The 15,959-nt window shown below is 49.0% G+C and overlaps 4 protein-coding genes across 4 annotated transcripts; 2 read left to right on the top strand and 2 right to left on the bottom strand.

The window, feature by feature from the left end:
- Positions 1–1,088: 1,088 nt before the first annotated feature.
- EPUS_08657 (uncharacterized protein) lies at positions 1,089–9,242 on the top strand (the record flags this gene model as incomplete). Its single annotated transcript, XM_007807934.1, has 7 exons — positions 1,089–1,424; positions 4,002–4,426; positions 4,475–5,799; positions 5,855–5,901; positions 7,078–7,684; positions 7,740–8,551; positions 8,601–9,242. The coding sequence occupies 7 exons, from the start codon at positions 1,089–1,091 to the stop codon at positions 9,240–9,242; spliced, it is 4,194 nt and encodes a 1,397-aa protein (XP_007806125.1).
- A 256-nt stretch (positions 9,243–9,498) lies between these two features.
- Positions 9,499–10,488, top strand: EPUS_08656 (uncharacterized protein; the record flags this gene model as incomplete). The annotated part of the gene is made up of 1 exon (XM_007807933.1): positions 9,499–10,488. One exon carries the CDS (start codon positions 9,499–9,501, stop codon positions 10,486–10,488), a length of 990 nt encoding a protein of 329 aa, XP_007806124.1.
- A 115-nt stretch (positions 10,489–10,603) lies between these two features.
- On the bottom strand, positions 10,604–12,077 carry EPUS_08655 (uncharacterized protein; the record flags this gene model as incomplete). The annotated part of the gene is made up of 3 exons (XM_007807932.1): positions 10,604–10,926; positions 11,493–11,971; positions 12,037–12,077. The coding sequence occupies 3 exons, from the start codon at positions 12,075–12,077 to the stop codon at positions 10,604–10,606; spliced, it is 843 nt and encodes a 280-aa protein (XP_007806123.1).
- Positions 12,078–12,676: 599 nt separating this feature from the next.
- Positions 12,677–13,060, bottom strand: EPUS_08654 (uncharacterized protein; the record flags this gene model as incomplete). The annotated part of the gene is made up of 2 exons (XM_007807931.1): positions 12,677–12,729; positions 12,799–13,060. 2 exons carry the CDS (start codon positions 13,058–13,060, stop codon positions 12,677–12,679), a joined length of 315 nt encoding a protein of 104 aa, XP_007806122.1.
- Positions 13,061–15,959: the final 2,899 nt, after the last annotated feature.

The raw sequence follows: 15,959 nt of genomic DNA, 5'->3' as shown, positions 1-15,959 counted from the left end.
TCTTTATTGTGCCCATTCCTCCCAGAGGAGGCTGCAGAAGCTCATCGGTATCCATCCGAAAGGCTTGATCCTTCTAAGATACACACATGACCTGAGTGGGAAATCTGTTTGTTACCATGCGGCATGCTTGGGAACAAGCAGGTACAAGCGAACATGCAGATGATTAAATAATAGAGCTTGACGGTTATAGTCCGCCACATTGATGTTGTAATCATGTGCCAGAATATTGCCAGCAGAGGCAGATCAGTGCTTTAGCAACTTTGAGACCCCAACAAACGAGACATGCAAGAAAGCTGAATAGAAGAGGCGAGATGCCTGTAAAAGCAAACGACGTGGTACGGAGTTGCCGTCTTGGTGGCCTCTGTGTTACTATATTTACATGATCAAAAAGCTTGCTGAATCAAGATTTATTCAAAGAAAGACTCACGTAAGCATCAAGAGTTGATAGGTGCATTAACACGCAGTCAATTAGAAGAATTTCAAAGTCTTTCACCATAGAGACCCGGGTGTAAAAGTTTTTATGTAATCTGTAAGCTAACTGTTCTCGTACAAGCTTACCAGCCTTATTCTATCTTATTCTACGTCGTCAACGAGTTTGACGAAATTCGCTTGGATTCTACGGGTTTATTTGGAATTGGATAAAGGCTTGGATTCTAGAGCATTATGATGATAGTCTCCAGAGTTGTGATGCTCTACGAGAGGCTATAACAGCTGCTTAAAATGCTCTATCAGAAGTTTATCTTCTACTCCGTACAGCTGCTTGAATCAATGTCAGCAAGGTGCCAGGCAGATACCAATAGAATGCACAATCGATCTGAATAGAATTGGCTAGTCTTAATCGAGCAATTCTGTGGCATTCTATCTTGGCATTTCCAAGCTGTTATGACTAGAGCGCGCTAACAATACTTATGCCTGGTATCCGTGGCCCAATGGGTGGATCCCTCTGGGACCCACTTGCAGGGGGTACCCCCCTACAAGCCAACACGCGCAGCGCGTGGCTGCCACCGTAACGAGAATATCACCGTAACGCGAATTTCGCTCTTGGCCCTATATCCATTGTAGTTTTTTGAGTATAGCTCCTCCACAATATGCCGAATTCGAACGCAGACATCGATGACTTAGTCGCCAAAGGCGTACGAGAGCTCCTTGCAGAGCAGAAGGATGGGGAGCGTCTGAACATTGCAGCAAAAGCGCGCGAACTTGGGGTGCATAAGAATCGTCTATATCGTCGAATCAAGGGCGTAGGACCTCGTACGTCTCGAAAGCCTGTTAATCACAAGCTATCAGCAATACAAGAGGCCTCTCTTTTGCGATACATCAAGTCTTTGGATGAAATTGGCCATTCTGTGCGGTATGATCAGATCAGCAGTGTAGCAAATGCTATTCTCGCAGAGGATCATACCAATAATATTTCTGCGCCTTTTGTAGGCCAACATTGGGCTCGACGCTTTCTAGATCGGCATCCTGAGCTCTATAGAGTAAAGCAAAAGCCTATAGAGCTCAAACGAAAGCTTGCTCATGATCCAGAGGTGTTATCAAACTGGTTTGAGCGTTTTCGACAGCTTCGAGAGAGATACTCTGTACAGAATGCAGATATTTGGAATTTCGACGAAACAGGCTTTCGAATAGGAGTAGGGAAGAGTCAGTAGATAGTTACTGCCTTACGCGCAAAGAGGCATTACTTACCCTCAGATAACAACCGTGACTATGTAACAGCTATCGAAGCTATCAGTGCTGGCGGAGCTGTTATTAATCAGATGTTGATTCTGCCAGGGAAGGTCCATTTAGAGCGTTTCTATCATGAGCTTCAAGGAGAAGTCCTTGTTGGCCTCTCAGAGAGTGGATATACGAATAATGAACTTACGTATAAGTATATCCGGCATTTTGAACGTCAGAGTCGACAAACGCGTATAGGAGCTCATCGTATCCTACTGTGTGATGGATATAAGAGTCATTTTACGCAAGAGATCCTCGAATTCTGCGAATTCAATAATATCCACGTTTTCGCCTTGCCTCCTCATACCTCTTATATCCTTTAGCCACTTGACGTTGTTCTATTTCAACCCTATAAGCACTAGCACGCGCAGGCTGTAGATTAAGCAACTCGAAAAGGATGCAGCAAATTCGATAAGATCGAATTTCTTAATGCTATTCAAAGTATCCGTCAAATGACGTTCAAACAAAGCTCTATTCTAGCTGGTTTTCGAGAATGCGGACTTGTTCCTTATAACCCAGCTATTATGCTCCAAAAAATCAAAGAGTATCAACCTCTTCCTCCTCTGAATTCGCTATCTCGACCTTCTACACCTCCAGAAGCTCAAGTCTGGCCTACTAGCACGCCTCTAACGACTCGATCTCTCGAAAAGCATGCTATTCAATTACAAAACGCAACTCCAAGCTGTCAAAAAGTTCTACAAGAGAAATTCATCAAAGGAGCCCTTATTCAGAGCAAAACAGCCACACAAATACGCAAGGATTTAGCAACATATACTGCAGCTGAAAAAGAACGAAAAGAACGAAGGAGTAGATCTCAACGTCAGCTACAGAATGGGGGGGTCTTATACCCAGAACAAGCCCGAAATATGGTTAAACAACGTGAAGAAGAGGGGGGTACACAGCTGCAAAGGGCCCTGAAGCGGGAACAAACCCTACTAAAAGAGCTGGATGATGAGCGTCGGCGTAACGCAAATTTGCAGTGGACTATTGAAAATGGCCCTCTAGAAGATACTGACTACTGATTTCCTATTTTGGCTATTTCTGAGCTCTCTATAACCATTTGAAGTTGAATGTACCATTCGAAATTCGCGTTACGGTGATATTCTCGTTACGGTGGCAGCCACGCGCTGCGCGCGTTGGCTTGTAGGGGGGTACCCCCTGCAAGTGGGTCCCAGAGGGATCCACCCATTGGGCCACGGATACTAGTAGTAAGGAGTCGTGCACCAAAAGTAGTGCAAGTACGCTAAGAGAGAGTTTACCAAGATAAAAAGATAAATTTGTCTTGACACTTATTGGTGTAGTGTCATTCTAAGCATTCCAGGGGCTGAAGCCTATAGCGAGCCTAAATGCCAAAGGAAATGCCACTACTCTGTCCCCTAAACAACCACTATTCTAGGGCATACTAGCTCCAAAATCAAACACCTAGGGGCCAAAGGTCATCCAAATCCCTACTGTTTAAGGCGTCAGCAGGCCTAAAGCTTATAGGGGACGAGTCAAATGACATGATCCAAGTTGTCAAGAGTGCACCTCTTGGCACATATATCCTTAGCGTATTTGCACTACTACTTTTGGTGCACGACTCTGTACCGTAGTACAAAACGCTCTCTTTGGTACATACATATCCTTGGCAACATCCCTGTCGCTATTCTACCAGCATATTCTGGCGAATTCTACAAGATCTGCAAATTCTGCTCATCATTATATCAGACGTGCTACATAGGATGCTGTACTTACTAGGTATCTTGTTGATGTGCTTGAGTCGATGTCAACGAGTGGTCAAACACCAATGAGATGCAGATCAGACTTGAAACTAGTCCTATCTGGGCATGACGTGGGCGTCTACACCCAGTTTTACATAGTAGGTTTATTTATGAGTAGTAGCCTTTTCATAGTGGGGGAGTACAAAAATTCGGCCTGATACCGTAGTAAGCAGAAGATTATCTAATGTGTTATGAAATCGTCAAGCCAAAAATAATCTCCGTGCGTACCTTGTCAGAGTGATGCATGAAGATCAGCGAGGCATTTGATTATAAAGAATTCTGAATCACAACAGAGATGCACGAGGAGACCCTCGGCTAGGCATCACATTGAGTGTATGCGATTGGTGCAAATGGGAAGTCACGGCCTTTTGATTAATTACTCCGCCACAGCCTTGCAATGGAATAGGGCGGGGCGCTGGCCAACATGGCTCAAACTGGTGGGAGAAATAATGCCCATCCCGGCTGACTTCTCTCATGATCAGGCAGCGTCGAAGCTCAGTTCATAAGTCCTTGTTGACAACATAGATTCTTCAACACGTCATGGTTATGCCAGCCTTCGGATGGAGTGCTGGGGATCTTTTCAAGCTCATTGAGATCTCCTATATAATTTACCAGGCCTTTAACGATGCGCGCAAGAACTCATCACGCCAATTTCAACTGCTTAGTGATGAATTCGGAAGGTTTCACACGTGCCTCGAGTTGCTGCATAGTCTGCTCAAGAAACATGGCAAAAATCTCTATTTCGGGCACGATCAGTTCAAAGTTACTCTTGAAGAATGTCAGGAGTTCCTGTCGAAATACTCAGTCCTTGGAGACCGTCGCAACTCCGTCGCGAAGTTCTTCAAGACCATAGGATGGACGACAGAGGAGAGAGGCACCATTAGCAGGCTGATCACCGCAGTACACGGTCATGCGCATGTTATTGGGCTTTATACCAGTTACCTGACCTTGTAAGTAGGTCTTCGTTGACTTTATTGAGAGTACACTAACGGCAAAAGGGAAGCATCACTCGAAGGAAGAGCTGTGCATGAGAAGATCATCGAAAATACTCAGGAGACCTTGAACGAGCTGAGGCGGCTGCAGAGGGTACGAAGTATCACTGAGGAGCCTGAAGCCGCCACTGCGCAGATTCTCGGAGCTGGCTGCTGTACAGACGGTACGGTGGTGCTAAAGCTAGACGAGGTCGCGAAAGAGCTTGATGGCTTTACTCATGTTCTCAAGCACGAACAAGCTTCGTTGGACTCGCAACATCAGAACAGTGCGGTTGAAAACGATTTGGATTTCCCCGAAAGCGACGAAGCCAGAACGATCGATTTGGACTTGACAATGCTCCAAACAGTGCTTCAAGAGGTCGAGCATATACTGGAGCGGGCCAGAAACGGCTCAAAGCGCGAGTACAACCGGCGTGTCATCCGGCAGGCTACCAGGCGTGATACCCATGATACCCATGATACCAATGATAGCGGCATCTCAGATATGTCTATCAGCCCGAAGTCCAGACTCAGTTTACATGCCTCCAGAAGCCCTACCCTTCAACCCCACTCAGTGGGCACGGTTGGCCGTTCGTGGACAAGGACCAGCATCGAAAAGTTCAGTCCGACTTTAGAGGCCAGTCAAGCTCCACCTCAACCTCGCCCCTCAGCAAGTTCGATGAGCTCGCCGCTTTTGGAGTCATCTTCACCAATGACCCGGCAAGGCACTAGTCCCAGCACTGCTGTGACAACGCCACTATTCGGCAGCCCAGCCGGGGATCCTGATACAGGCACAAGGCTTCCTAGCATCCGACTGCCGGCCGCGGCCATAGATTGGAGTTCGTTTTGCAACGAGGCCCAAGTTACTTGCGAAGGTTGGCAGAGACCCTGGTCTTGCAAGATCAGCCAACGTCGGCGAGCAAGGGACTGTGGATTGTCGCTTCGAGCTGAGCGCGCAGATGGATCATATCTCTACCATGATCTACCCGCGTTTGGGATAGCTGTACCTCACACATCGCACAGTGTTGCTAACCCCCAAGCGAAGAACGTGGTGACATTCAAAGAACCACAAAATCATAGGCTGATAAAGGTAACGCATCCTACCGAAAGTGCAGAGAGAGAGCCGAGATACGTCTTTCAGAACTCTGCAGATCACAAAGCATTCCAGGAGTTGATTTATGGGTGTGACCTTGAGGACTCATGGGATATAACATCTGTCGAATCAAACAGGGAAAAAGAGTGTGTCACTCAGACCTTGCGTCTATGGAGAGACAGGTATACACGGGTACCATTGATCCTATTCTACACCAACAGCCGACGAAGATCGCCCAAAATATACATACAAGAGCCGAGTACGTTACCATATCTCTGTTTTTTGTGGTCTCTTTGCTGACTTGTGCTTCTCAGAAACCTCATTTGAGGTTAAATTCCAGATAGACAAGAAAAACCCTACTGTACGGCTAAATTTCTTAGATCAGAAACTTAGTAAAAAGCCCGAAAGGGCCAGCTCAGGGAGTAGTATCGGCTCCGGTACAAGGAGTGATCGGTCGTTGCGGACTTCTACAGAAGAAGCTCCACAGCTGCAATGGATAAAAATTGAGTTCATGGCTTTGGCAGAAAGGGAGAGGTTCCTGAGCTTGTGGCAGAGCTGAAACAGGAATTCCAGCCAGTCAAACGGTACATTTCTGATGTTGAGCGAGCGCACTTCATGTTGGCATACTTTTCTCAGACTTCTGGGTTCAATAGATTCGCATTTTGTACATACACATATTGCTCACACCAGTTGGTAGCGAGCCTGGAAGCACGTTGCTGGCAGTGGGCAAAGGAATTTGAACAGGGGCCGGAGCCATGACACCCCTCATGCACAATAAATGCACACTAATGCGGTACTATACTACGGTAAGGGGCATAAGTATTCGTAACACGGTGCTAGTAGCAGCTAGTTCGGATACAGCGCCACAGCAATATCTACAAGCTTCTTTGATGATTATTCATGTCAATTGGTCACATCAGTGCCATCTAACTGCTCAAGGCTTAGGCGTTACGTTTGGAAGCTGTTTTAGTGCAAAATATACTAGCGCCGTACTCCGAATACTTATGCCAGGTACCGTAGTACGACTTGCGTGGTTTTCTGTCAAGGACTTCGTGTGGAGAGCTCGCCGAATGCCCGTCCCTGGTTCACCGGAGCAGGGGCGCTGCTCAGCCTCACTGTTGGTGAAGAGATATTGACTAGCTTCATTAGTCCTCTTTGAACCTCTTCGAGGGCAGCTATTTATCCAACTAATATACACGCTAAGTGCTACGGATCCCCTAACAACCTGTTCTGATGGCCGGGCATCAAGAACCTCGTTGACCTTTCGTTTGACAATTGTCCCTAGAGGACGCTGTTTCGATTTCCGTCGGGGCTCCAAGACGCAAGTGAAATGTGACGATAGGGCCGAAGGGCCCCGAGGTCTCAAGGAATGATTTACCAGAATAGAGCGAGGCCAAAGCGTGTCTTACTTGATTCATAGCGCTATGGCACAGCTTGCTTCGCCTCCAAATCTGTGCGGTGCTGCCTCGCAAGGCTGTGAAAAGACTTGATCATTACCAAAATTCTCCCTGCGTCCGTGCTGTTGACGTTCGTGTAGAATTATGGATATATATCAACGTCTCCCAAGTGCTCAAGTAGACACCCATCATATCTCGGATTTGCGTTGCGTGAGACCGGCTTCGTGTCAATCACCTTTGCAAAGCCGTTGTCTGAGCGACACGGTCTTCGAACCGCAATGAATCTGAGTCGCTGGTTCTACAAGGCTACCGCAGGCGTCGAAGATTTTGTTGAAGGCGCTGATGATGAGGAAATAACTAGTCGGCGGAACTATGTATACTGGACTATCGACCACTCCTCATTCCAGAAATGGGTTGTTTTTGTTGCCGGCGTCGGCTTCTTCACCGACGCTTACGATCTGTTTGCAGTTAATGTCGTGTTGCCAATCCTGGGGTTTGTCTACTGGGACGGCGAGATCCCACAAAGCTACGAGACGGCATTGATTTGTGCAACGCTGGCCGGGACTTTGATCGGCCAAGTACTTTTCGGAGTCCTCGCAGATATTTATGGCCGAAGAAAAATGTATGGTCTGGAGCTGCTTGTGGTTATCTCTGCTACCCTTGGTGTCGCGATGAGTGCAACAGGCGAGAGAAAAAGCATGGACATCGTTGGTTGGCTCCTCTTCTGGCGCTTTACGATGGGCATAGGTAGGAGTTCTCCCGCTCCTTGCATTGAATGTCCTATGCTCATCCATTTACAAAGGTATTGGGGGGGACTATCCTCTCAGTGCTGTCATCTGTAGTGAATTCGCTCCTCGGAGGCATCGTACTCGTATGCTGGCTTCTGTCTTCTGTTGCCAACCCATCGGTCAACTTTCGGGTATGATTGTCTCCCTTGTGGTGATCACGGCATCCCACAATTTCATACCAACAGACAACGATAAATGTCGCTCCGATGTGTGCATACGAACACTTGATAGTGCCTGGCGATGGATTGTCGGTTTTGGCTCGTTACCAGCGGTGGTAGCACTCTTCTTCCGCCTAACCATCCCCGAGAGTCCTCGCTATCTGCTCGATGTTGTCGGGGCGTTTAAGAGCGCGTCCAAGAATACACAAGAATACTACCATGGCGATGTATTCGGTCAAAGCCAGGAGCTGCTAGAAGACGGACGGAATTCGCAAGTTTTACTTCCCGTTGAGCACGCAATACCGAAGTCCACAGTCCAAGGCTCGCCTTCCCCTTCTCTTTCTCCTTCTCCAGATACGAGGCCTGCCCGCGACGGCAGCCAAGGGCTCGTACCGACTCAAAGCTCTACACTGAATGCAGGTGGTCGCCCGCATACACTACCGTCTCCAACGTTGGCACCTACTGATGACCAAATCGACAGCAATGGGGTAAGTACTGTTACTATGCGTACCGGATCCTTCCCCTTAAGCGCTCATACCGTGGAGCCTGTGCCACTGAACGAGCAACAACCGCCACAAGCATCTTGGGAGGATGCGAACAACTTCTTCATCAAGGAGAAGAATTGGATCTATCTTGTAGCTACCTCGTCCACGTGGTTCTGTCTCGATGTATGTCAATTCATCTTATTCTGAGTAGTCTAGAAGCTAACACTATCAGTTCGCCTTCTATGGTTTGGGACTTAGCACCCCCGAAATCAGTCAGAACCTCTGGCACAATCCTAACGACCCAACCGCCAAAGCCGTATACCACATCTTGCTAGACAACACCACACAGTCTCTTGTGCTTACTTCGATTGGCACGATGGTCGGCTCACTTCTCATCATCAAAGCAATAAAATATTGGTCCAGCAAAGCGATTCAATTTTACGGCTTCATCGCCCTAGCCATTCTCTTCCTCACCATTGGCGGCGCCTTCGGCAAACTTCTCTTCTCAGACTTCAAAGGCATCATCATCATGCTTTACGTGCTATGTCAAATTGCCTTCAACCTTGGCCCGAATACAACTACCTATATCATTCCCGCCGAGATATTCCCAACGAGGTACAGGTGTACTTGCCACGGCATCTCTGCCGCGGCTGGCAAATTAGGGAGCATTGTAGGTCAAGCGTTTATCGCTCATGTACGGTTTCCAGGGGAGGATGCTGGCAAACGCAGATCGCTGGGCTGGATATTGATGGTCCTTGCCTTTGTTATGGCCATCGGAGCTCCGGTGTCGAGGTATTTCTTACCAGAGACACGGGATCAGAAGGGTGAGAGCAAGAGCCTCGAAGCGCTAGCGCAAGGGAAGAAAGCGGTATAAGTATGTAGTCATATGTGCTCAGCATGCGGATAGTATCTCTTGATCGATCCAGTATATATCTTTCTTCTTGCTTCTATATTCCTCAATTCCCCTATTAGGCGTGCTCGATTTATGGCCCGAAGATGTGCCGATAGGTCTTCCACCACGCCGAAAAATTCAAGGCCCACGGGCGAGGCGTAGCTTCCCCTTACATCCAATTTAAATATTGCTGCCACCTTCCTGATCCCTACAAAGTCCACAAGTCACTCAAGCCACAATGGTGTCAGGAGATGCAGTCGAGGATCTCAATGTGTTGAGCCTCCGTTCTCGTACCATCGATGTTGATTCACGGCATCCAGAGCTTTCTCCTCACTTCCAGCATGGTGAATCCGAGGCTCTACGGAAACAGCTCGAGATTGCAGCAGAATCTACTAATAGTATGGATGATGCTAAGAGCAACAGCCCAAGGGAGGACTGTCTGCCTACGGTTTTGAGGCCGGAGGGTAGTGCTGGTGCGGAGTCTCGCCCGTCTCCGACAGATATCGAGCTTCCAAGCTCTGCGTCGCTTGCTGAGAACGGTGCTATCGGAGCTGTTGATGCGAGCAAGCAGCTGGACTCAGCCCAGCCACTTCCTATCCGTGAAAGTACTTCGGGAGTAGCTGAGGGTCGCCGTGCTGTTCACAAACGCTTTCGAAGTGAGAGCCCTGAGTCCGAAATAGGCGAAGATTCAAAGGGTACGATTCTAGCCGGCGAGCGCGAATCTGCGAATGCTCAACTAGAATTGGATGACAATCCGGACGCTGCAAGTGATGACGATGGTGTTCCTGAGACGCTCAGTACAAATTACAAACAGAGCCTGCCTCATGCTCCCACTCCCAAACCGCCAAAGTCCAAGAAGCCGAAGCTCAAAACCGCTGCGCCAGAAGCCATTAAGCACGAGAAGCCAGTGTCCAGCCTGATCCCGCATAATGGCAATCTCAAGGCTGGTAGTGACAAACGTTTGCCTTTTACAGAGCCAAAAGTCACTTCTATCGCGCAAAGGAAATCGAGATCGAATCGTCCTGCCTCGAAAAGAGCCAAAGACATTACCAAGGATGGTATCACATATCGCACGATCTCCAGCGAAGGCCTACGCGGTGAAACTTCTCCGTGGTTACCTGCCAAGGCAAGTCCGGAAAGTCGGACAATCAAGGAGAGGTTGCTGGTTAGGAAGCGTGTTCAAGAGGTCAACATCGGTCGGCGTCCGAGGTTTGTCGTCAGTCGTTGAGATTTGAGGGCCGGCAGAGTTAGACAGCACTGGACTTCTGAGAACGATTCCCTCAATTCTTCGCCCCACAGTTCTAGATGCCCATCCCGGACACCTCGATAAGGCGATGGGATGATTAATCAGTGATATCTAATTGCTTGCTCCAATTGTTGTCGACCTTGTTAGTGTACCAGGTGGCTTTCAGTCTACCAGAAATATGGCTCTCAAGCGCTTTGCGCAATGCATCGAGAGTTGCATTTGAGCTTTGGTCATTGCCCTTCGATAGACGGGCACGCTCCACCAATCCTTGACCGTGTTTGTCGATGGCGGGAGGAGTACGAAACGGCTCAAGATAGACGAAGTTGAGATTGTAATGGCCGACTTTTGGGCGTGAGGCAAGAGGTGGCTCTCGCTTGCGCTTTTGCCTTGTATTGCCCTGAGTATATAACGTGTATTCAACTGGAGATCAGGATCCATCCACAGCAGTCTATCTACGTGTTACTACGAGCAAGATGAACCTATAACGCTGCGGCTTCTGAATCTGAGCCACAGTGCAGCCGGCTTCAGCATCTGCGATGTACATAGACGATGCACCCGATCTCGACCCATGTGGTATTTACTTGCTTGCGCACAGGAGGGGCCAGGCAGTAAAGAGAGAGGATTGCGCAGCTTTGTGCCGGTTGACTGAAGCAGAGGAGTGAATCTACCACCAAGTTGAATCTTTTTGGATAGAATAGCTAGCACTGGTTTGTTATGGCCAGGACCACGAGCAAGTGCTTCATTGCAACAATGATTGGCCAAGCAAATGTCCGACCATGGAGAGTTGCATGGGTAACATCACAGCCTCTTGAGCACCACCTGGACCCTACTCACGAAGACTGGTACATTTCTCGCCATGCCTTCGCATCTTCATTCCGATCGTCGGGCTCCCAATCTTCTCATGTAGCACTTCCCTCGACGTTTTGCCTGTCCAAGAAGCTTTCTGATACTCCGCTTGATGTCTGAAATTCTTCGGCGCAACGAACCATCCACCGTCCGTCCCAGTCTTGCTTGATCCGCTGGGTCTTTCTGCATAACGAAACGGAGAATCCAGACATTCAGTAGGTAGGTCGCCTCGGCTATCCTTTGATTGTCCAAGTATGCAGTGAACTCTTCCACCCCTTGGAGATCCTCCTTGTCCTTGCAAATCGCAATCAGCCTTTCACAATAAGCTTTGGCTGGCTCGATCAGCTGTTCAATCCGCTCTTCGATGTCCTTTAGACTGTTTTCCGTGCCCATCATCCAGTTGATGAAATAGATTCTGTTCACACGTCGTGATAGCTTCTCCTTCCTCTCGCGCTTGATGATGTCTGCTCGGTTGACAAATCGCCCGAATCGCGCGCATGTGCTTCGCAGATTCTTGAGAGACTTGGAATCAAGATAGCTGACGACGTCCAGGAGGAGCTCATCAGGAAGTGAGGTGAGACTCTTCTTTGTGGTGTCCATCCTGTCCGGCATGTTGCAACTGCGAGAGATTGTGTCAGCGCTCGATTTCGACTTGTTGGCTCTGGAGAGTAAGGTAGATCTTACGATTCTGCCTGCGAACTGTCAAAAAATGAGTCGTGGTCCATGATTTGGTCTGGTCGGAAGATGACTATCGACAAGAGCATGTATTAACGAGCAGTCTCTAAGTGATGTTCGTCAGATGGCGTACCACTGAATGTTGATCTGCACTTCACACGCTTTTTCGTCGGAGATCGAGTTCACATGAGGTTTTATGGTGATGTGAAGACGGCACGAGCAGCTTGAGTTCGTGAGGCAGCCTTTCTACCAGCAACAAGAGATAGGCAGATGTGTTTGCTCGCTGAGGGCTGCCTACTACAGAAGAAAATCAAGGTCAAAAGCAGGAGAGGTCACAACTCGAAGAAGAATAGAGACGTGCACGAATATCTCACGGCGAGAGAACAGTTATGATCTTGGAGTACTCCTTGGAATTGTATGTGCCCTTGGGACTTGGTGATGCCTCGTCGTGGTTTCATTCACCGATCTTCCTAGGACCACCTTTCCTTCCGCGTATTACCTTGTGGGCGATCTTCAGCCATGCTTTTGTGCACTATAACTCTGACCTAGGTGCACTGATCGTATTGGCAACTCTTTCCAAAGCAATTCGACTTTCCAGCCAGGTCCATCGCCCCCCCCCCCATCTGCCCAAAAACTATCCTTCCCTACGTCAGAACCTGCCCTGCTCTGCTTCTTCCGCCTCACCACCCTCTTCCTTGCCCCCTGAACCTTCTTCAGCTATTACATCTGAACCTCCCTTCCCCATTTAATAGCCATAGTCGTCGATCTCACAGTCGTCATTCTCAGAATCGTCCGTCTCAGAATCGTCTTCACCCGTACCGTCCGACCCGGACTCATGCTCATCCAGATGCTTAACCTTCAAATCCTTGAACGGCGGCTTCCACGTCCACCATCCATCCCACAGTCGCGTCATGAGGCTGCCAATCAGGCGGTCGAGGTATGGATGAACACGTTGTAGGAAGACAAGTATATTATCATCAAGGAGGCTAAGGATGTAGAGCTGGATCTCCATTGGGAGGAGGTTGAATCGCATCCTTGCCTGGGGTATAGCTCCTGTGTCGGTAAGGGAGGCGAGGTTGATGGCGAGGTGTGCGCTGCTTCGGAGAGACGTGTCATGTCAGGGCCACGTCTGGCTGTTGGGGAAAAATCGGCTTCTCCTTCTTACCTCTCTCTCTCTCTCTTTCGTGTGTACAACGGTTGTGGGATATGGGATTTTTCGGTCAAGATGAGGAAAGGGGATGGAGTCGGCGAAAAGCGTAGAGAGATCGAAGGACCGCCTCGGTCTCAAGTGGTGTGGGGGTGAAACGAGGTGGAGATTTGCGGGAAAAGGGTTATGGTGAAGCGAGCTTCCTGCTGCAGTGTAGGTCACCAGAAAGAGACTTCGCACCTGTCATTCGCATACCGAACGAGCGAGCGAGGGAGAAAGCAGGTTGGCGTGGCTGTGAAGACGGGAAACAGCAGAGGCGATGGAGGCGATATCCATCCTGCTTCCATCCTCAGAGTGTGCATGCATCCATGCATCAAGTCCCATCCATCCATCCATCCATCCATCCATTCATGGTACTACATGCTGGCCCTTCTTGCCCATCCTCCATGCCAGCACAACACCTACGCGGGATCCACACCTTCTGATACCTTTCTTCCTCAGCCCCATATTCCACACCATGCCTCTCCAATGGGCCATAAATCAGTGACCAGACTCTCTCCTCTCTCTCTCTCTCTCTCTCTCTCTCATCCAATAGTGTCATCGACTCCAAACTCCGTCTTTCTCAACCACCTCTCTCCTCATTACTCCACCAACCGGACTACCTCCTCTGGTGGCTTAACAAGAATGACTGCGCTTACATAACCAACCCCACGTCTTCCTGAACGCGTACTCTGGTGCATCCTCTGCTACGCGCTGGGGAGAGCTTTTTCAGAAACTCGGCTGCAAGGCTAAAAATATTCAACAATTGAAGGTTTATTGGGATCACGAGGGGCCTATCCATACAGGCTTGGGAACAGATCTATGCTTTGTCAGAGCACGGACGCAGCTGAAGATAAAGAAGACAATAACGATGAACGATTTCTATGCGCAGTCCTGGCCTGAATGTCTGGAGCAGAAGATGGGATTAAAGCCACTTGAAATACGGACGACTCCTGGGCATGTGTGACTAGACAATATCAGAGGGGAACAGGGGTGCTGGTTCCTTGAATTGGTCGTGAAAACTGATGAGCGTGGCAAGAATGCGTGCAACAAGAGCCCTGCTGTTTCCCTCCGAGGCATAACTTATGGAAAGTGTTGATTGTTTGCTCGAAGGATTGCTATACTTGTAGGTCCTAAAGGAGATAATGATGGTGAGAAATTTATTAGACGGTGGTTGAGGATTGCTATTATATCATATGAAGGCGCCTCCTTCGGCAGTGGAGCATGTCCATTGCTATTGGTCGTTGTGAGTTACAGCGACGAGATCCAACGAGTAATAGAAAGCATATTGAGGCAGCGCAAAGACGCTTCCTACCAAGACGAGATTTCTTCTCCAAATCCTGAGACCAGCCCAAGTAGATGATGAAAAAAAAAGAGTTTTGGTGGTGAGAGGTACGAATACATCCATCACCACAGTGGTATAAAAAAAAGTGTTCCAAAAATTAGCGATGTGCCAAAGGCACAGGCCTCATATCAGTGATACAAGGCCATAACTCGCAGGGCTCCCGGGATCCGGCCCGGCCCAGAGGAGCCGACCCCTATCCGTAGAGAGAAGTCCGTAGAGACCACCAAGTTGAATTGGCACGCCCGTCAAAATGTGCAACCGCCGTGGTTGATCCCCACAAGTGGAATCGCACCCCGTCATGGAAACCCGCCAGACCTTGGAGACTGGGAAGCCTAAAAAAAGGACAGCACGCTCCATGGACGGCCACGTAACAAAGACGCCTTCAAAAAGTAAGCGGCCTGCTCGCCATCACTGGGTCATCACAGTGTGTACTGTCCAGGTGTCGGGATCGAACCAATCACGCTGAAATCACGTTTCTCGGGGTAGAGGTGGATTTGGGTATACTGCCGCCCAAACACCGTGCGATGTCAAACACTGTGCTGATGGTGTTGTTGAAAGAGTAAACCCAGACGACCCGGCCCACAACTCCAAACTTGGTGAAAGTGAGGTAGAAGTGAGGCAAGGCTAAGCAGAGTGGAGATTCACCATCCGCAGAGTTCAGAGCGAGTATCTGACCCTTTGGACTTCAGGGGAGTCTGCCCGCCTGGGATACTGAAAAGGCTGTGGTACAGTCACGGAAGAACATCCCAGGCAGTAGTGTAAGGCCTAGCACATCCAACCGTAGCCAGCAGCCCACCGACGCTGAGCTTGGGAAGGGAAAGGGGGTGAATGAGTGGCTTGAGGGACATGCTTACCAAGAAACTATCACCTATGGGTCAGTAGTAAAGTACAAGACTGGGCAGTGGGCAAAGCTCAGGTCGGTTGTGTAAGAAGAAGAAAAAAGAAAAGATTTTGCGAGTTGTGCGCAGATGGCAGGTAGATATAGAAATGCAAACCGCGCTAGTGCTAGCGCGGGTGGTTAGCACGGGGTTTGGCGTGTGCCTAGATGCCAAGACATGCGCTGGCAGGTGCAGCATCCAGTTCAAGTGTTCTGCAGGGTGTTGTGAGGAGTTTGCGGTGTTCTGCCAGATTGATGCTGAAGGGTGTTCGGGGTGAAATGGTTGCCAAGACAGGGGCGGAAAGGGGCTGCGATAAAGTCAAGTTCGCCCAATCAGCATCCTAGAACTGTAACTAGTAGTCAGTGTCTAAACGCCAAGTCCCACCTGCAGAACATCTTCACTTGAATGGCTTCATGGCTGGTGGCTGGTCATGCATTATTGATGAGTTGGACTGAGTGATGTGCAGTACAGTACGGAGGCGTGCGTCAAAAGCATTTGCTAGCGCCAATTTTTAGCTTTGCAT

Source organism: Endocarpon pusillum (assembly GCF_000464535.1).
Source record: "Endocarpon pusillum Z07020 unplaced genomic scaffold scaffold7319, whole genome shotgun sequence".
NCBI lineage: Eukaryota > Fungi > Ascomycota > Eurotiomycetes > Verrucariales > Verrucariaceae > Endocarpon > Endocarpon pusillum.
Note: the sequence above shows the minus strand (reverse complement) of the source record. Positions and strands in the feature narration are given on the sequence as shown.